The sequence below is a fragment of the Pan troglodytes genome, chromosome 10 (assembly GCF_028858775.2).
Source record: "Pan troglodytes isolate AG18354 chromosome 10, NHGRI_mPanTro3-v2.0_pri, whole genome shotgun sequence".
NCBI lineage: Eukaryota > Metazoa > Chordata > Mammalia > Primates > Hominidae > Pan > Pan troglodytes.
The window spans coordinates 103,564,846-103,587,122 of record NC_072408.2 but is presented as its reverse complement, the minus strand read 5'-3'; the positions used below and the strand labels follow the sequence as shown (position 1 = coordinate 103,587,122).

The window sequence follows — 22,277 nt, the reverse complement described above, 5'->3', positions numbered from 1 at the left end:
ATGATGGACAGCCTCAATCTCTCTCTCTGTCTCTCTCTCTCTCTCATCCAGGAAGAAGTTACTGAGTCCTTACTCTGAACCAGGCGGGATGGCAGCACACTGATGAGAATACGGAGATGACAAAGTGAATACGGAGAAGAAGAATATGGAGAGGAAAAGCCTTTGCTTCTGGGAGGCTCCCAGAAGAGTAAGGAGGCCAGGCATGGAACAGGAAGAACAGCTGACACCTACAAAGCTCTTAAAACAAGTGAGGAGGTGCCCTTCTAAATATGTTATGCATGCCACTCACGTCATCTCAGAGGCTAATGACATTGGCACTCACCCACATTTTATAGGAGAGGAAATGAAAACAAGGGAAGTTAAATGACTTGTTCAAGGGGATTGAATTGAATAAGAATTCCTTCTTAGAGCCCACACTCTTAACCTCAACAATTATCAACTGTGATTAGATCCCAGGCTAGAAGGGAAATAAAAGATATGCTAATTTGTTCAGCACAACCATATTTCAACATCTCCCCTTTTTGTATATTTCACTTATTGTTTCATATTATACCAAATATCAATATAAGACAAAAATAACAAATACTTCATGTCATCATGCCACATATATGTATATATAATATGTATTAGTACTATACAGTTTATATTATATATTAGTGCCATATGATATGATACATGATATGGTATGATATACAATATGATAATGGCACTAATATATAAAAATAATACTTGAATTGTCTTCTAGATTTTTGTTAAAATTAGAATTGTTACAGGGATTATGAACTATTTTCTCTCCCTCCCTAACTAGATAATAAGCTTCTTGAGGGCAGAGATGAGGACTGGCTTCCTAGTATGTCCCCACTTCCCAGCACCATTCTTGCATATAAGTGGCCCTCAATGAATGTTTGCTGATTGAATAAACATAAGAAATGTAAGTAACTTTCATTCACTCCTATCATAGAATCAGTAATCTACTTTTTCATGTAATAAGGAAGCTCAAGGTTCAGTCATTAATTAAAAAAAGATTTTAAATAACCATGATGTTTATTTTTGTTTTATTAAAAAATCTCTAAATGCCTTTTTCTATCAGAGACTTTCACATGAAAAAAAATTTTAAGTAGTCCATTTGTGTGACACAATCTATACTATAAAGGAAAATTATCAAGAAAGCATCAAGTCACAGCTGATTTTATGCTTTATAATATTTAAGTGCTCCTTTTTCCAGTAAATATCAACTCTGTGAAAAAGACGTTGTAAAACTGATGTTGTTTTGACAGAAAAGCTGCTTTGGGTTTTGTTTTTTAAGCCTGTGTTTAATATAATACACCAGGAAGCAAGCTGTTCAGCCTTAAGTGACTCTAAAACACGGCAACAGTATTGTCATTGAGTGGTGACACATCCTCAAGATTAGTAAGTCAGAAAAGTACAGAATATACTTGATTTAACACAATCTGTACAATTTAACACAATCTGTATTTTAAGCTCCTGTAGAAATCAAATGTCCTGATAATTGAAGAAACTGTAGACTGAAAATAGAGAAAAATAGCTCTCATGAGATCAACAAGCTGGAAGGAATTCAAGAGGCCAATTAAGTCAGCCTAACTTTATAAAGGAGGAAACTTAATATAAAGGGGAAGTAATTTATGTCAAGTAATAAAATTCATATGTGATGATGATCATCAACATATAACAATGATCAATAATAATAACGAGAGGGAGGAACAGAAGGGAGATGGGAGATTCTGCACAGTTGATAGCTTGGGCATGCCTTTCTGCCCTCCCTTTCCCAATCTAATCCAATATCAGCTTCTCCAGAGCTGCTGCTGCTGCTGCTGCTGCAGGAGACAGGTGGGTCCTAGAAGGTGACGGGTAAGAACAGACAGAGCTGGTACAGGATCTTCTGCACTCTGGGATGGACAAGAGCCTGGGAACCAGGGCAGGCAGCCTTGGATCAAAGATCAGGGACAGCATCCAAAAAGAGCTTGGAACAAGGTCTCTAGCTCCAAAGAGTGACAGCTCTGGCTGGCTGCCTTCTTGGTTTTCCAGGACCTGTGAGGGGCTTGAAGGTGGCCTGAGTCCTCTTCACTCCTGAAACTAAAGAATATTGGCCTTTGCTGCTTCTCCTGGTGCTTCACAGGGAATTGAACTTTTGAAGTCTGGTATACAGCCAACCCATATAGGCAGAACTAGCTATTCTTAACCACCACTTGCAGCATGGCCACTACTGAAATTAATCCAACAGCTAGACATGACCCACAATAAACAGACAAAGTAAAATAGCCTGGCAAAAAAGATCCAGCAGCTGACAAGAGGAAGAATAAATATAACCCCCAGAAAAGGTGGCAGTAGTAAAATAAAACTGATTAAAATTCAGATGACAAATCAAAAAAGTAAGAGCCTGTATAGAGATATAAAGTTTTCAGATAATTTTGAGAAGATAGTCAATGCTGAAACCTAAATTAATAATCAGAAAGATCAAGTGGAAGTAAAAGTAGTTCAAGTTATAGATGACAAAAATAAATGGAAATTATAAAGGAAAACATAATAGACTTAGAAGACAGATCAAGACTTGATATATAAATAATAATAGTCAACACTCAATAGTGCTTACTATGGCCCAGGCACTGGTCTAGGCATTTAACATCTTCTTAACAATCCTATCAAGTAAGTGCCATTATTATCCCCTGAATGTTTGTGTCCCTTTAAAATTCATATGTTGAAATGTAACCCCCACATGATGTTATTAGAGGCAGAGACTTTGGGAGGTGATTAGGTCGTGAGGGCTCTGCCCTCCTGCATGAGATTACTGTCCTTGTAAAAGACAAGAAGACAGACTTGTCCTCGTAAAAGACAAACTTGAGAAAGCCCGTCTGCCCCTTCCACCATGTAAGGACACATAGAAGGTGCCATCTACAAAGCAGAGCCATCCCTCACCAGACACCAAATCTGCCACTCCATTATTCTCTTGGACTTCCCAAACTCCAGAGCTGTGAACAATAGGTTTCCGCTGTTTATAAATTACTCAGTCTAAGGTATTTTGTTACAGCAGTCAAACAGACTACTGTAAAAACTCCCATTTTTGAGATGAGGAAATTAAGGCACAAAGAAGTTAAATCACATGCTTAAGATTTGAACATAGGCCAGATGGCTCTCGATGTACTAGTAACTGAAGAAGAAGAAAGAACAGAGAGTGGCTAGGCAATAATTAAGCAAGAAGAAATTTTCTGACAGCTGGAAAGAGACTTATCTGCAGATTGAAAGTGCTCACTGATTTCTAGGCAGAGAAAGAAAAGGCATATACCCAGACATATGCTGGTAAAATTCCTGAGCTGCAGAGACAAAAGAGAAAATCCTGTAAGTTTTCAGAAAGAAAGAACAAATTTCTTACCAAAAGAAAATGAAAATTAGACTGACACTGCAGTTCTCATTTGAGACACTCAAAGCTAGACATGATGGAATAATCTCTAACAAACCCTGAGAAAAAACAGCCACACCCAAAGATTCTGGTACTGAGCTGGGAGCACATCATTCACCTGTCAGAGTGCAAGAAAGGTATTTGCGGAGAACATGGAATCAGAATATAATCTGAGGAAAACACTTAAAAAGAAAGAGAAAAGGATTCAATCAACAACCTATGAAGCAGAACAGAGACTGAAAGACTCCGAAGGCTTTGAAGATGAACGAAAAGAAGGAGGGAAGAAGAACAGCAGCACTTTCTCAGTGGTACAATGACTAGGATTAGATATTAGAAATTAGAAATAGAGTTTCTTTAAAAAGGAAAGAACTAGTTTAAAGGAAAAGCATCAGGATACTTTGCTTTAAAAGTACTAAATTATCTCAGTAAAATCTGGGAGCTAGAGACAGTAGGAGAGAAGGAGCGAAACTTCTAGATATCTCTAGATGGTGAATTTATTTCTTAAACTTTTAAAGTAGGAAGGTAAAATTCATCTACAGTCTCATCTAATTGGGGATGGCCTATGAGGGAAACATAAATTCATCTAAAGTCCCATCTAACTGGGGATGGCCTATGAGGGAAACAGGTAAGAGCCTCTTGGTGAGAGGAAAGTTGGATCTGGGTATTACAGTAGGGAACCACATGTCTGAGTCTGCAGACTGGGAAAGGAAAAGTACAATGAATGTCTAAAATAACAGAAAAAAAAGGTCATAAAAACAAATTGATCAAACTGACAAAGATAAGGAAACTAAAGTAAAATAAGTAGTAAAGATAAAGTAAGATGTAAGAAATAACAGCAACTGTACTACCATTTAGTGCATGACTGTTGTGTGCCAGGCACTGTTTAATACTATATATATTTGATTTCATTTCATTATTTCAAATATATAGGGCAAATAGCCTACCTCCATTTTGCAGATAAGGCATGAAGTCTAAGAGCTTGGATAACTTCTAAGATCAGACAACTAAGAAATAGTAATGCCAAGATTCAGGCCTGGGTCCTCTAGATCCCAAATCTTCATCTAACCAGCTTGCTCTGCAGTTTCCTATTTCTAATAACCTGTGTGTTAGTCTTTTTTCCACAGCACTGTCCACTAGTTTTTCTTCAAATATTTGAAAAGGAGCTAACATTTACTGAGCACATACTATCTGCTGGAAATGGTACTTGGTGCTAAATGCTTAATTTTCATTAGGTTTTTACCTTGACCGAAACATATTTCTTGAACAATATTTTTGTTACAAAAGTTATATGTGTTCATTGTAGTTCATTATAGCAGATTAAAGGAGAGAGAGAAGCAAAAAGAAGACAATAAACATCATCCATAATCACATCTGCCAAGGGGAGTCCCTATTTTCCAATGATATTTTGATATATACAATGAATATTTTGTAATGTTGTGTTATATATGTTCCAATGTAGTGTGAACACCTTTCCATTGTATAAAAATTATTCTGCAACATTATTATTAGTGGTTGCATAGTAGTCTAATGGATGAATGAAATCTGAAAGCACCATTATTGATTGATTGCTTGATTTCAGGCACTGTGCTAGGTGGCCGGGATATCAGATGAACAAAACAAAATTGTTGCCTTAAGAAGCTTATGTCGTAATGGAGGCTTCAAACAAGCAAGTAAATTGTCCTTAACAACCAACATGGTAAGCGTTACAATAAGAATAATCATTAGAAGGGGGTTGAGGCACATCACCCAGTCTTGGGGTTCAGGAAAAGTTTCCTGGAAGAAGTGATGCTTAACTGAGATCTGAAGAATGGACAGAGTTTAAGGAAATGTATTTGCATGTGTGGGAGCCAGTGAGTAGTGGGGAGGAGAGGGAAGAGAATGATATGGTAGGAATGGGATTTCAGGGGAAGATTATTCCTAATGGAGAAAATCGCATGTGCAAAGGTGTAAAGCATGCAGCACCGCATGCATCACGTGCAGTCACAGTGATTCAGTGTGACCAGAGGGTTGGGTGGGAAGGGGCACAGGTCAGCTTGGACCACATCATAAGAAGCCTTTTAAGCCAGAACAAATAGAGATCGTTTACTTAAAGGATAGACTAGGGAAATAGAAAGGTAATTATGGATAGGAAACCAGAGAGGGAGATGGAAAACTGGGAGAATGCAGCACCTGAGAATCCAGAGAGCAGAGTTTCAGGAAGTTGTGATTAGTGTCAGCAATGTCAAATGCTTTGGAGGGTCTGAAAACTACATGTTGGAATTATAGATTAAGTCCTTGGTGATGAACTCAAGAGTGATTTCTCTGGTCCAAATCCAGAATGAAGTGGGGTGAGGGGTGAATGAGAGGGGAGGAAAGAAGAGGAAGAGAGCAGACTCTACCCTTAAGGAGTCTGGCTGGAAGGATGTTTTGTGAGAATGACAGAGGCTTACAGTAGGTTTGTTATTGTTTTTTGTTTGTTTAGTTTGTTTTTTTACTGGTGGATGTTTGAAAATATTTACAAACTGAGGGAAGGAGAGAAAAGGATGTGTTGAGTAAGGAAGGTAGAAAATATGTGAGAGAGGGGTAAAAGTGCCAAAGCAAGGTCCCCAGGAAGGACAGAGCCAACTAGGAGCTACAGCAAGGCCAAAAGGCTCAGCAGCATTGATAAAGGGGCAGGCTCCTCCCCTGAGAAAAGAGAGAGGCAGAAGGAGGCTGGAGTCATTAACCATGCTCGCAAAGCAGAGTTAGGCTGATACACGGTTTTCCCACTGCAGGGAAACTATACCATCCACCTGGGATTGAAAATACTATTATCAGCCAGTCCACTAGTTAAGGCACTAACTAGAGTATTGTGAAGGAACAGAAGACGCTGTCCCTTCAAGGGACCTTGACTCATAAAAATATGAAGACTTTTGACAATTCCTATATTTGTAAGACACAAGTTTATTTCTTAAACTTTTACAAACAAGTTATCAGAGCTTCCAAAAAAAATGAATATCACCTTCATTAACACTTTTATTTAAGCTATTTTTATTGACAAATGGGATCTAACTAAACTAAAGAGCTTCCGCACAGCAAAAGAAACTATCATCAGAATGAACAGACAACCTACAGAATGGGAGAAAATCTTTGCAATCTACTCATCTGACAAAGGTCTAATATTCAGAGTATACAAAGAACTCAAACAAATTTACAAGAAAAAAAACATTAAAAAATGGGCAAAGGACATAAACAGACATTTCTCAAAAGACATGCATGCAGCCAGCAGACATGAAAAAAAGCTCAACATCACTGATCATTAGAGAAATCCAAATCAAAACCACAATGAGATACTATTTCACACCAGTCAGAATGGCTATTATTAAAAAGTCAAAAAACAACAGATGCTGGCAAGGTTGCAGAGAAAAAGGAATGCTTTTACACTGTTGGTGGGAGTGTAAATTAGTTCAACCACTGTGGAGACAGTGTGGTGATTCCTCAAAGACTAGGGGCAGAAATACCATTTGACCCAGCAATCTAATTACTAGGTAATACCCAAAGGAATATAAATCACTCTATTCTAAAAATATATGCAAGCATATGTGCACTGCAGCACTATTCACAATAGAGAAGACATGGAATCAACCTAAATGCCCATCAATGATAGACTGGATAAAGAAAATGTGGTACATATACACCATGGAATATTATGCAGCCATAAAAAGGAACGAGATCATGTCCTATGGATGGAGTTGGAAGCCATTATCCTCAGCAAACTAACACAAGAACAGAAAACCAAACACCACATGTTCTCACTTATAAGTGGGAGCTGAATGATGAGAACACATGGACACGTCGAGGGGGAATGACACACACTATGACCTACTGGGGGGTAGAGCAAGGGAGAGCATCAGGAAGAATGGCCAATGAATGCTGGGCTTAATACCTAGGTGATAGGATGATCTGTGCAGGAAACCATCATGGCACACATTTACCTATATAGCAAATCTGCATATCCTGCACATGTACCCCTAAACTTAAAATAAATGTTGAAGAAAGAAAATAAATAATAAAAAATAAACTATTTTTTGTTCACAGGCATTAAATTAGCATTTTTAAAGATATAAGTACTTCATAACATCAGTTATAAAATACATAATGCATTTAACACATTCCTTTCCAAAATCTTCTTTAACAGTTAGTTATAATTTAAATATGCTAGACAACAGATTATTTAAGAAATGTATTTTGCGTTTGTAGGATTTTTTTCAGTAAAGTTACTGAATTGCATGGTAATTTTGAAGTAAATTATGTGGGCATAATTTTAATCCAAAAGACTGATGACCTGGATAAAGTGCAATAGTCTAGACCAAGCAGTTATGCATGTTATATTATGGTAATCAACCACATACTTTATTCATATATAAAGACCATCTATACATCACACAGTCTGGCATATGATAAGTGATCAAAAACTATTGGTTAAATAAATGGAGCCTGAGTATTCATAAATATTGCCTCTTTTAAATGCACTCATATGATAGCCTCCCTAAAAATAACTTAAAAAGTTTTATCAGTTATTCTAGGGCAATATAAGTTTAAATGTTCTTACCAATTCTCATTTTTATTTTGGCCAATAACATGACATGGGGAAGATAGATATTTTTCAAAGGCTGTAATGGATTTGCATATTTAGTGTTTGATGAACGAAATTCAATTGTTTCTCCAAAAGCTAGCATCTATTAAAAAAAACAAATATTGTAATGAGCAATTAGTTGACATGGTTTGGAATAGGAGGAAAGAGAGAAAAGTAAGTTTCTATGTCTTGCAGACACAAAAGCATTCTCACCTGTTCAGTTAGAATGCTATGAGCCCGAGTTAACAAATTTAATTTTCCTGTTTTTGAAAAGGGAGATTCCTTGAATTTCTCAGCTTTGGTTAAGTCATCCAGCAAAACTAGGCTTCTTGCCAGGGTTAGCCGTGATCGAGGAGAAATAAATTCATTTCCTTCCAGCAAATGTATTATATCCTATTAAAATAAAATTATTCATTTTGATAGTACTGTTTCCAATTCACTGAAACAAGAGCTGGACATGTTAATTGTTATGCATTCAGTACCTAGTGGAATTTGAAATTCTCTCCTTTTGTTCTAATTGGAATCCCTCCCTGACTATAAATACGAACAAAGTTTCCTTTCTACCTGAAGGTTTGTCATGATGTCTGCCTTTAAATGCTTTTCTTGTAGGCCAAGAATTACAGCTTGCGTCAAGAATTCAGCCTGCAGTTCCGTGTCGCCTGCGCTTTTTGCCTCCATACACACTTCATTGATGAGGCTCAGGCAATCTGTCATATCATCCTCTAAAATAAACAAATGTGATTATTTAAAATGCATTGAGAAAGTCAGAAGTTATACATGTGTAATAGCCCCAATTTTCATCACAGAAATATTGCATAATATCAAAGAACAGGAGAGTATATTAAGATGGAAAACAGACTCTACATGAAACATGGAAAATAAATGTGTTGTAATTTGGGGGAAAGTACTTTAGGACTTTCCAGTGCTGCAAAAATGATGATATTGCATGAGATAATTTAATTTGGAAGATGGATAGAAATGAGTGAATAGATAGGTATACAAATAGATAATGATTAATCACTGCAAGAACTAACATTTACATGTGCCAAGCTGTGATCTAAGAACAGTATAAATTTAACCTATTTAATTCTGACAATAATCCTATAAAGTAGGTACAATTGTCTCCATTTTACAGGGTAGGAAACTGAGTAAGGGGGATTTAAGAGACTTGGCCAAGAAAGGCTTGGCAAGGAAGTGGTGGATCCAATATTTGAACCCAAGTGGGTTGGCTCCAGTAATCTGTGCTCTTCACTCCTACACTTAGTTGCCTTCCCAGATGACAAGAAGACCTGGTCATTCGTATTATGAAATTGCTTTATCTGTTTTGCATACATTAGTAAGATATAAGCCACTTTCAATGATACAAAGGGCTGTTAAAAATATTCTTATATATTAATAACCTGAATTTTTAATTCTACAAGCAGATCAAGCTAGAAAGTTATAAAACATTAACATAATAAAATATATCCCAATAAACCCCTCTTCGCCTATGTAAAATTAATTTTTATGAAAACATTGATTAAGCAAATGTTTGTACCTTTCACAATTCCAATGCCATGAATCTGTGCAACAAACGCAGTCACCAATGCTAAGCGGCACCTCAACCACAGATGAATGTTGAAATATTCTCGGGCATTTAGGGAAATAGGATCTAAAAACTCATTGTCATCTTTATTTTCAGTGGCCTAAACAATATTAAAATGATGGTTATCTTTCCATTTAATAATGTCAAGGTTCTAGCCTAAGACTAAATGTAATGTAAGTTTAAAAGGCATCTGGTATCATTCCACAGTATTACAATTTTAAATTTAGAAATGATTCTTGCACATTCTATGAAATACAAAAAATATTCAAAACAAAATCACCCACAATCCAGAACTCCTCTATTAACATTTTAGCATACTGCTTTTCAGCTTTCCTTTTCTCTCTGTACCCATTGTTGAAAAATAGTTTTCCAGTGTGAATTTCTCACTGCAAATTATATTATCAGCAGTTTCTATGTCATTAAAAGTTTTTGTAAATGTCATTTTAAGGGCTAAAAAATAAATAATATTCACTAATATCCATTTAGTTATTATGTGTCAGGTACTGTGCTACACGCTTTGTATATATTATCTCATTTAATCCTCCTAACAGCCAAAGAGGTATTATAATCATTTCCATTTTACAGTTGGGAGAACTGAGACCAAGGAAGGTTAACTATCTTGCCTAAACACTGTCATATTTTGACGGAGGTGGGATTCCAACCTATGTCTTCCTGCCTTCAGAGTCCACAGTCTTAATCTACTGTGTCATGCTGCTGTATGCTGCTCATATTCCAAACACGTATTATAATTAATTTGCCACCCTCAATATTACACTTTACAAAGAGGTGACAAATGTCCAGAGCTACTGAGAGCTAGGAGAGATGTGCAAAGAAAGCTATTTCTGGGGGAGTGGAGTCCATCGTAGACACTAGGAACTTTAAAATCTTTTAGAACAACTGTCATTTGTTCCAAGTATTTCCTGCTATGCACCTCTGACAGCTCCTCATGTCCAACCAATCAGCAACATGTGCTAGCCAGGAGTAGCTAATGGGGCCTAAAGGGGCTCAAATGCAGGTGGGTAGTACAGGAAGAGTAGGGCAAGTTGTTCCCTGGAAACAAGGATAAGCAGTCAACAGGCGTGGCACGGTGGCTCACACCTGTAATCTCAGCACTTTGGGAGGCCAAGGCAGGTCAATAACCTGAGGTCAGGAGTTCGAGACCAGCCTGACCAATATGGTGAAACTCTCTACTAAAAATACAAAAATTAGACAGGCATGGTAGCAGGCACCTCTAGTCCCAGCTACTCAGGAGGCTGAGTCAGGAGAATTGCTTGAACCCAGGAGGCAGAGGTTGCAGTAAGCCGACACTGTGCCACTGCATTCCAGGTTGGGCGACAGAGCGAGACTCTGTCTCAAAAAAAAACAAAAAACCAAGAGTAAGCAGTCGACAGAGGCCCACAGGGAGGATAGTGATTCAAATGGGCACAAGAAGTACTCAAAGAGTCTAGTATGTAGATTAGCAATACAGAAAAAAATGTCCATCAGTATAACTTAATCACTCAATGCTCAGATTTCCTGTCACTAATGAAAAGATAGGTCACATTAATCTCAATCAGGGTTTCTCAACCTCAGCACTACTGATCTATTTAGGGCCAGATAACTGCTGTGGAGGGCTGTCCTGTAGATTAAAGGAAGTTTAGCAACTTCCCTGGCCTCTACCTAGTAGATGCCAGTAGCACCCACCTCCACCCAGTTGTGACAACCTAAAATATCTCCAGACATTGCCAAATTTCCCCCGGGAGGCAAAATCACCCCCAATTGACAATCATTATTCTAAGTCAATTTTTAGAGTTAGATTGCTTTTTAGCATTTTTATTGCTTTCAATATAGTAAGAAATGAGTCTCTATTGAGGACAATTAGTTTTGCTAATTTGTAATGATGCTAGATATTAGCGATTTTATTAGTAATACCTGAAATAATGAGCAAGGGTTCTATATGATGAATCTTTATATTTCAGTCCTAAACAATCCTGTATTGTTAAATTACTTGGTCTTATCAAAGCCTAATCAGAGAATATGTGGCATTAGTTGTCAGATTTGAGAGCTTGAATGCAAGATTCTAACTATGAGGAATCCAAAGCAGGAAACAGCCCAGGTATCTGACTGGCAATGCTAAGGCAATAGATTCAAAAGCGGAATGAGGAGCAAGTCTTGGGAAACAACTTTATTTGCTAGGTAGATACAAGCTAGATTAATATAATGGTACATCTGGGACTTTGGATTGGACTTTAGTAATTATTATATCCCAATTCCATTAGTTCACAAATGAGATTACCAATTTTTTTTAAATTAAGAGATTTGTCCAAAGTATACCAATAAATAAATAGCATTAATAGGACCTAAATCTTTTTACTCCAAATTCAATGTTTTTTCTACTTTACTCCTTTGCTTCATCTAAATAATTAGACAATTTCCTAGCATGCCAATAGTTCTTATATGATAAGTATTATAAGAACAGACATTAAGTCATACTTACAGAAGTTCCTGGAGAGACAGGATTCTCTGTGTCATCCTGTACTACCTTCTTTTTAAAAAGTTTTGAATCCTGGAGAAGTGTAAGTGTAGAAAATACTATTGCAGCACTAAAATAGAAAATATATTTTAAATGTTATCAGTATTATATTTGTGGCATCTGTATGTTATTTCCTAAACCACTTTCTCCAAAAAACATTCTCACACCCCCGCCAACAACCCCCAAAACTGTTAGGTGCCATTTCTGCAGGCCCTAATAGTACCCTGGTCTTAACCACACACTAGTACTTGTCATATTTCATTGCCTGAGTATTGCTTCACAGCTAATTTGTCTTATTCCCTATTGAAATTGAGCATCTACCATAGTGACTGAGACATAATAGAAACTAAAAAATATTTTTAAGTGAAAATGAGTGAATAGAAGAATAAAGGAGTGACATTTCCAAGATCTAAAACAAAATGTATTGGCAATCTCATTTTAATAAAATGAGTATATATGTATTTTATGTACATCAGAATGTGATTCTCCAGCTTTCTGAGGTCATGGAACTATGTTACCTAATGCTATTACACTTAGAAATTCAAGCTAAATTATTGCTTAATCTCTGTCTAGCAGTGCCAGAAAGGAAATGTACTCTGTCAAGAAAATGGAGGCCAGGAGTTAGGAATTCTTCACTTCCTGTTGCTCCATATATAAATTTGTCTGTATTTTAAGCTATTATATCCTCCTCCCCTGTAGAATAGTAAATTTATCATTGCATCACACTTCTTCAAAATATTTTAATGATATATATTAAGAGCTGTCTTCTTTTGAAAATGTATTCCAAAACAAAATTCAAAATACAGAACAACCTGTATGCCTGAAGATGTTCATCACACACACATTAAAAAAAAACTGGATGAAGGCCGAAATATATCCATCCAATTTCCCCACTTAACAGCTCCACTTAAATAGTTAATCGACAGTCACATTTAACAGGTGTTATGAGTTGAATTTTGTCTCCCCAAAAGGTATGTTGAGGTCCTAACCCCCGTACCTCAAAATGTGACCTTACTTGGAAATAAGTTCGTTACAGAAGCAACCAAGTTAAAATGAGGACATTAGGCTGGGTCGTAATCCAATATGACCGGTGTTTCTGTAAAAAGGGAGATTTGGGCCGGGTGTGGCTCACACCTGTAATCCCAGCACTTTGGGAGGCTGAGGCGGGCAGATCACGAAGTCAGAAGATCAAGGCCATCCTGGCTAACACGGTGAAACCTAGTCTCTACTAAAAATACAAAAATTTAGCCAGGCGCGGTGGCACGCGTCTGTAGTCCTAGCTACTTGGGAGGCTGAGGCAGGAGAATCGCTTGAATCCAGGAGGCGGAGGTTGCAGTGAGCCGAGATCACTCCATTGCACTCCAGCCCGGCGACAGAGTGAGACCCCGTTTCAAAAAAAAAAAAAAAAGGAGATTTAGACATAGACGTGCACGGAGGGAAGGTTATGTGAGGACACACAGGGAGAAGATGGCCATGCAACAGGACTGATGCACCTACAAGCCGAGGAACGCCAAGGACCGCCAGCAAATGCCAGAAGCCGGAAGAGGCAAGGAAGGATTCTCCCCTAGAGCCATCAGAACAAGTGTGGCCCCATCGACACCTTGATTTCAGAAGTCTTGCCTCTAGGACTGTGAGACAATAAAATTCCTTGCTTTCAGCCACCCAGTTTTTGGTACTTTGCTACAACAGTCTTAGGAAACCAGTAACAGCAAGTTAAAAGCAGACCCCCTCACTTCCATCTCCTCCACCCAAACCCACTCCTCATCTGTGTCCTCCATCCCACACGCAGAACCCAGAAGTTGCCATGGCTTCCCCTCTGTGAGTCGCACTTCATGTTCAATCCATCAACAGGCTTCGCCTTCCAAATAGGGCTCCTCATCTCCTCCACTGCTAATGCCTTCGTTCAAGCCACGATCATCTCCAGGCTGGATGACCACAGTAGCTTCCTAACCAGTTTTCTGCCATGACTCTTGCCCTTGCAGTCCTGGTCTCCACACAGCAGCCACAATGATCTCTTCAAGCTGTAAATCAGAGTTACACGTTCCAGGGCCCTCCCCCATCCCCAGCCTGTCGTCCATGCTCTCTCCTCCTTTGGATCCGTTACTGAGATTCTGATGCAGTGTATGTTCAGCTTCATCAGTGTCCATGGATCCTATAAGAAGGCTCCCAGAAGGGGTACATATGCTCAGTGTTTAAATTACATTTCTATACAGGTCTATTGATCTATATTTTTGGTCAATATATCTCATGCCTGTAATCCCAGCACTTTGGGAGGCCGAGGCGGGCATATCACGAGGTCAGGAGTTTGAGACCAGCCTGGTCAACACGGTGAAACCCCATCTCTACTAAAAATACAAAAATTAGCTGGGTATAGTGGCAGGCACCTGTAATCCCAGCTACTAAGGAGGCTGAGGCAGGAGGATGGTTTGAACCCGCGAGGCAGAGGTTGCAGTGAGCCAAGATGGCGCCACTGTACTCCAGCCTGGGTGACAGGGCAAGACTCTGTCTCAAAAAAATATATATATAGATATATAGATATAAAATATATATCTATTAAAAACTGAAAATATTGTGCTAACATTGGCCACAGAAATTGTCTCCTTTTTTTCCCCACAATCTTTTTTAAAAAAAGATAATAACTGGTATTTACCAAGTGTTTGCCACCTGACAGGTACTATATTAAGCACTTCCTGTGAATAAATTCATTCACTCCCCACCACAAGTCTACAAGGTTATAGATACAAGTTGAGTATCCCATGTCCAAAAATCCAAAATTCTTCAAAATCTAAAGCTTTTTGAGTGCTGACATGACACTCAAGAAATGCTTGTCGGGGCATTTCAGATTTCAAATTTTCAGATTTGGGATGCTCAACTAGAATAATGCAAAAATTCCAAAATCCCCCCAAAAATCTGAAATCTGAAACACTTCTTGCCTCAGGCATTTCGAATGTGGGATACTCAACGTGTACTATTATCATCCCTATTTTCCAGATTAGAAAATGAAGACACAGAAATGTTAAATAACTTAATCCAAGTCACACAGCTAGAAAGAGGAGCCAGGTTCAAAACTCAGGCAATCAGCCCCGGAGCCTGTACTCTTATCTGTTACTCTATGACACCATCTCTGTCTTTTCATAGTTTCTACCAAGTTTGGTTTTGTTGAATTTTTGCTATCCACATAGTGTTAGTATCATATTTATGGCTGTTATATAGTCACTGTTGACTGTACCTTTCATCAATATCAATGGGCCTCTTGGTGCAGTTCAATGCCTTTTGCCTTGCATCCTACTTAGCATAATATTGATATTGCCATCTTTGTTTCTTTATATTTTCTTAGTATCTTTGATAACTGAAAATCCTTTTAGTTTTAAAGATGTCTGGACCATTTTTGACAGTGATTTATAGTTCAATTTTATATCTACTACTTCAAGTAGCATTCTTCTTCTGTTCTAAGAAAAGCATCAAACATCCCATCTTTCTGGGACATTATTTTCCTTCCTCTGCCTACCCCCTTTTCTTAGTTCTTAGTGAGGGCTTCCATATTTTTTCATGACCTTGCCTCCTTGGCCATAGTGCTTGGGACCAGGGATGGGCACATGAGCCAAGCTGGGCCAATCAGAGCACTTCCCTGGTATCTGAACCTGAAGCAAGAGACAGTCTTGTGCTCTCTCTCTGGTAAATTTGGGGCATTAGAAGTCTTGATCTAGTGGCAGACATGTATCCAGCACTGTAGAGGAAGCCAGTCTAATCAAATAAAGCTAACACATAATGCTGAAAGAGAGAAGATGGAACGAGGTGATTCCAGGAGCACTCAAGCCTTTGCTCTCAGTAAACCCTCAGGCCCATCCTTACCTCTGCCTTCCCCAGCTTTGTATTCACATGAATCAGAAAATTTCCCCTTTTGGCTGATTTGGCTTAAGTTGCGATTCTGTCACTTGCAACCAAAAAATCCTCACAAATCCAGTATGTTTCAACAATTTTACATTTATGGGCATAATTAACATGCCTTGTTTTCTTCTATTATTTTATGCTTTCTGAGTGTATTCTTCCTTTTTCTTTTGTTTTGTGTCTTCTGCCATAAGACTATTTCCCTTTTATTTTCCACACTGATTTGAAATATATGTATTCTGGTTTAGATTCTAATAGCAGTTATGTTTAATATTTTCCAAAACACACTTCTCCATTAATCCATCTTAAAAACATAATTTCTCTACTCTGCTTCTCTATTTCTCAATGTATAAAATGAACCAACATATTTTTATTCCCTACATATAGGATGAAGAATTTCATAATTTTTAATTACCCTATCTCTCCCACATCCACTTGGTTATTAAAATCTGATATATTATCCCCAGGTCATTGTTAGTTATCTTTATACTCTATCACCTTTTTCAGGAATTAGTTTTGACATCTGTATTCAGTTATGCAAACTTATCATTATTTACACTGAGCCCAAACTAGCTCCAGTGCCCACCACCAGTCATTTTTACAGAATCACCACCTCATTTCTCAGTCTTAACTATGAGATGGATCTCTTCTGTTGGCTGGAGTAGTTCCTTAAGCCTCTGCACAGTGTTAGGGTATCTGCCGAGGTTTTTGGATGGTGAACCCCTTCTGAGTTATGCGCTTAGAAGGTAGAGGGACCACTCTTCTTTCCTGGCCCACGAAGCTGCTCCTTTCAGGGGATAAAGTGGATGTAGATGATCCCTTGTGGTTCTGACTCCATCTTCATCTATGGGTTACATTTGAAAAAAAGTTTTCCCATTTCTTGCAAAAGTTGAATTACTATGCTTAGTTTTCAATTCTATTAAAGCTTTTCTATTTTTCTGTCTCCGTGGGGAACATGTCTTTCAATGGGAAGTTGGTGGAGAACCTATCAGGGAATATTACCCCAATGCTATTTTTCAGGTAGAAATCTGGACCTCATTCATTGCTTTAACTTCACTTTGTAAGCAGATAGATATTTTTCCAGGTGTATACATACTAGTTATAATTTCTTCTTTTTAATGAAAAGTTTATGGTATTTGACCATTTATCAACAGTCTCTTTTTATCAATTTTATCAGTAATTTTATGTAAAAATGAAAGGAACTATTTGTCATATTTACTGGAAGTAAAAATCTTGTTTTTCTATGTATTGTTGGTGTAATGGTTTTTGTTGTTATTGTACTTATAAAAATTAAAATATTTCACAGATTAAATCAGTTGACATTTTTCTTTGTAGTCAGTTGTAATTTTGGAAATATATATTTCTAGGGATTCTGTTATTTCATTGTATTTTTTTCAACTTAAAAAAACTTTTTAGTTCATGTGAAATAACCTAATTTTTAAGAATTCATACACTGGAGAGAGAGAGGTCAAATTCCACTTTTCCCATATATTAACTGTGTGATCTTGGGAACCCCAATTATCAATCTCATTATCTATAAAGCAGTAATGATGATAATAACAGTGCAAACTTCATGACATGAGATTATTATAAGGGTTAAATAAGATCCTTTCATAAAAATAAAGATCTTATTTAATCCTTATAATAATCCAAAAGTACATATTGAGCATCTGCTATGGGCCAGGGAGAAATCTAGGGGCTATGAATATAGCAGTAAAGAAGACAAACAAGAATCCCTGCCCTCGTGGAACTGACATTCTAGAAAGCGTGGAGTGTGCTTAGCAAATAGGAGTGTTTGGCAAACAGAGGCACATAATGCATGCTAGCTATTATCATTATTAGTGTATTGAATTGGCCAGGAGAGGTGGGGAGAGACTAAATTGATTTTTTTTCTAATTTGTTAAATAACATCCCAATTTCTTAGCAGTTACTGAATTTTAAACTCTCAAGATTTTGCTGAGCCATTAAAATGGTTTAGATATTTGTAGAAAATTTTCTAAGATACTGTAATTAACTTGTTTTTTATTTAAAATAAAACTAACCAAGAAAATAACAACAACAACAACAAACATAGCATGGAGTCAGTGTGTGCACAGGAAACGTGCCCTCCCCACACTCTTCCTCCCTCAAAGCTATGCACATTTCTGAGGCACCTCATTTACTCAGTAGTTTCCAAGGCTAACTCAGTATGGCTGATAGAAAACCCTGGAAAAAGAAAATGGTACCCATTCCATTCTTCTCATCTTGAAACCCAAATTCTGATTTTAAGAGAAACAAGGTATGAGGTTTGGCATCTTGCTAACCCAAAAACTTAATGAATAAAATATAAGACATACCAGTATGTCCTAATCCACTCGGTACTGCTTAGTTGCAGAATGGAAAATTTCTAGTTTCTCCACTACACTAGACAGATAGAAAGTATGTGAGGATTACCTACTGCCAACAGTCTAAAATCCCAAAAGAAGAAAGTTTCAGTCTGACACAAAATTAAAAGGCCCAAATATTTTTCCATTTAAACAATAGATTAAATGTAAAGGAGAATAGGAAGGAACACTTATTTAAAAAAAAAAAAAAAACCCACAGGATTTTGAAAGAAACAGGCAGCCCTAGAAGTAGAAATACAATTTGAATAACTTTGATCCCATTTATTTCTTATTAACATTCATGACAAAAATGGTCAGTTTGTTCTCATAAAATCCATGCAACTCACTCTACCTGTCACCCTAGGGAATGTGCCTTTCAATTTCCTTGACACATAGTTTTATTAGAAGTATCATGAAATGTCAAGCTAACCATCATGTAGAAAAGGGACTGTCCAACACTCTCAGCAGTACCCAAACAGAAGCTCACAGGGGGTAAAGTTCACATGAGAGAAACTCATTCATCTTGACAGTAGGCTTCCCCTAAATGACAACTCTGCTCCAAAAAGGCAATAACATCAAAGTTTTTTGCAGGTTTTGTCCCAAGGGCCAGGTTCATGTATTTAAAATAGGAGCAATTCTGATATACTTGCACACTATTTGCATATGTCTATCTGGTTTTCAAATTAAAGTTCTATTATGACAGTCCTTTCTATGGCCATTTTGTAATTTTTAGTTTCTCATTTCATTCTTCCTCCCTAAAAAGAATAAAAACCACTCATATCCTTCATACCAAAAGGGTATAGGATACACAGAGAGCTGGGGAAAGAATGAAGGTAATGATAAATATTTTCTAGGGCTGCTGTTGCTCTCCGACACATAGTTTGGAAAAAAAAAAAAAAAACAGTTCTATAGAGAATTATATAGTAAAAATTTCTTCTCCCTTCAAATTCCAATGGGGGAAATGGTATGTTATTACACTGAGCATATTCTACCATCAACTACCATGTGTCCTTAAAGATAGCTATACATATGACAATATTCTAAGCCAGTGGTTCTCAAGCTTTTTATTCTCAACACCTCTTTATACCTCTAAAAATTATTGAGAACCCAAAAGAGCTCCATCGACATTTGCCAACATTAGAAATTCAGCTAAAAATGTCTTAGTTTCCTTAACATTTATTAATTCCTCTTAAAATAAAAATAGTAAACCTATTACATATTAACATAAATAAAATATTTTATGCAAACAACTATATTTTCAAAAAAATTCATGAGAAGAATGCCATGAATCTCTTTAATGTCTTGTTTAATAAAAAACAAGCTACCAAGTGGCCAGGCATGGTGGCTCATGCTTGTAATCCCAGCACTTTGGGAGGCCAAGGCGGGTGGATCTCTTGAGGTCAGAAGTTTGAGACCAGCCTGGCCAACATGGTGAAACCCCATCTCTACTAAAAATACAAAAATTAGCCAGTAGCACACACTACAGTGTGCACCTGTAGTCCCAGCTACTCGGGAAGCTGAGACAGGAGACTCGTTTGAACCCAGGAGGCAGAGGTTGCGGTGAGCTGAGATCCTGCTACTGCACTCCAGCCTGGGTGACACAGCAAGACTCTGTCTGAAAACACACCACACACACACACACACACACACACACACCCTTACTTAACAGAAGATTGTTCATATCTTTTTCTACACTCAGTCTTTTGTAAAATATTGTTTTGGTTGAAGTGTATGAAGATTAAGCGTCACACAGTCATTGGAAATGGGAGAAGTATTTGAATAGCTGCTTCAAATAACTGTTTTAATGTTCTTCTTTGATACTACACCAATGTAGTATCAAAATGACAATTATCATGTGACAAGTGATCTTTTTTTTAAAGTTTGTTGCAATGTAGAATCTAATACCACATATTGCTGAACTTTTCCTACTTTGTTCCATTAAAATCTACTGCTCTATCTTGTTCACTAGGATTTTGTAACATTATGCATAAGTCATTTAGGAAATATTGTCTCCCTGAGTTATAGAGATCCCCCAAATGTTGAAGCATTTTATTATACAATATTTTTAAAAGTCATGTTTTTAGTATTTCTACCAATCTGACAGGAAAAAAATCTAAATATTAGAAAATTGTCAAGCTCGTGGTGGCTCATACAAGTTTCCCAAACTTCTAGTTTTCCTGTGAAAGTTTAAATTCTATCATCGGCAACAAATACTATCAGTTCTTTCCCTAGAAGTGGCATACTCACTTGGCTCATTTTCAATAAAATATTTGCCAAATACTCAAGTCTGAATAATCATAGTTTGTCCATTGTTTTTCAAATGAAAATGGTATTCCATGAAGAAAGCAGCCTGTCCAACTCTCAATTCAATCACACACATTCTTCTTCAAGTCAGCCATAGCTTTCATAAGCAGCAGACATACCTAGGCATATTTCCCATATAATACTCCCATAAGATGTTAAAGATATATATCCAAGGATAGGGATTTATAAGTGCAAGATTTTACTGCCTCGCCAGGGGCATTCTTAAGTGAAACTGGCATTTTTTAAAATTACAAGTGTGCAGGAATGAAGACAGCAGTGACTACTAGTACAGTTTGGGGTGCTGCTTTGATTCATGGTAAGGCGCCAGAAATCTTATCATTGTTGCTTCTGCAGCATCAGTGTGAACGACACAGTGAATAATGCAAATGCTGTCTTAATTTTATTAATATGGTTCTGACCTCATGTACACCCCCATGCCCAGGGGGTCTGGGAGGCACCCCCAGAGATGTGCAGACCACACTTTCAGAATCACTGCTCCAAATATACTTTACAGATTTTCATCACTGCTTAAAAACTACAAAAATTATAAATCTCCCAACTCCTCTGCTGTCATCTAGATTTAGATGTGGTTAGTCATGGAACAGCCTTCAGTCAAAGCTTGTAGGCTTATACTGATGAGATGATTATATGTTTCCAATCAAAGCAAATGAGGATTTCTGCTGAATTGATTTCCCCTTTGGGAAACATATAAGTGGGATTCTCCTGTTTAAAGAGAATGACAGTCTAAAAGTCTTAAATGTAACTCCTCTTCCAAATTTCAATTTGAATGGGGTTTAATGTATGGAATTTCATTATAAATGAAAAAAATAAGGAGAGGAAAAAAACAATATTTTTCATCTAACTTGATCATTTCTTTTCTCTTTCAGTGACTATATTTTTTCATTTATAGAATTTCTATTTTGCTGTTTTCCAAATTCATCTGTTCCTTTTTTATGTTGTCTCATTGTTTCTTTGTAGATTCTCTTCTATCCTTCCTATCTGTGAACAGTTTGTTTCTTGGGCTGTGAAGTCTGCCATTTATTGTGTCTGCTAACTCTCTGTTATGGCTGTTTCTTCATCTGATTTATAATATTTGACTCGGTGCTATCTTTGGTGGGAGTTATTTTCCATAGAAGTCTTGCATTTCCTGGGTTAACCTCTATGAGACTGTTCAGGGTATGCCTCTGCTCCAGCTCTATGATGTCAGGACCTTTTAAAATTAACTTCTCAGGGTTTCTGCATTTCATGGATGATGTCAATTTGGACCCCACAATTTCTAATGGCATCAGCCTGGGGAACTGATTTCTCTTGGGTGACTTTTTCCATCTGTGTCCCCGGCAGGCAGCTAGTCCCCTGGCTAGCCTCCAGAGACTATTCTGTATTCCCAAACTAGAGGATAACTTTATTCTGTATTAGAGAAAAAGAGAAGACTGGACTGGGCTCCTACTCGACTGTGTGCCAATCATATCAGAACATCACATTTGCTCTCTGTACTGGGTCTTTTTCATTATCATCTCTCATTTCAAGAGAATTTGTCTTGACCCTACTTCCACCAACTGCAGTCACCCTCTTTCTCTACTCCCCTTCATAGTAAAACTCTTCTAAAGAATCATCTT

At 37.4% G+C, this 22,277-nt stretch overlaps 1 protein-coding gene across 2 annotated transcripts in view; it reads right to left on the bottom strand.

Annotated features, from left to right (window-relative positions):
* The window catches only part of CFAP54 (cilia and flagella associated protein 54), a 389,038-nt gene that overhangs the window by 124,167 nt on the left and 242,594 nt on the right, over positions 1 to 22,277 (bottom strand). For both annotated transcript variants that reach the window (XM_024348012.3, XM_024348013.3), the window contains 5 exons: positions 12,071 to 12,176; positions 9,547 to 9,694; positions 8,574 to 8,731; positions 8,223 to 8,402; positions 7,986 to 8,112 (listed from right to left, as the gene is read on the bottom strand). In XM_024348012.3, the coding sequence (XP_024203780.3) occupies positions 7,986 to 8,112; positions 8,223 to 8,402; positions 8,574 to 8,731; positions 9,547 to 9,694; positions 12,071 to 12,176 (719 nt within the window). The remainder of the gene's footprint in view (positions 1 to 7,985; positions 8,113 to 8,222; positions 8,403 to 8,573; positions 8,732 to 9,546; positions 9,695 to 12,070; positions 12,177 to 22,277) is intronic.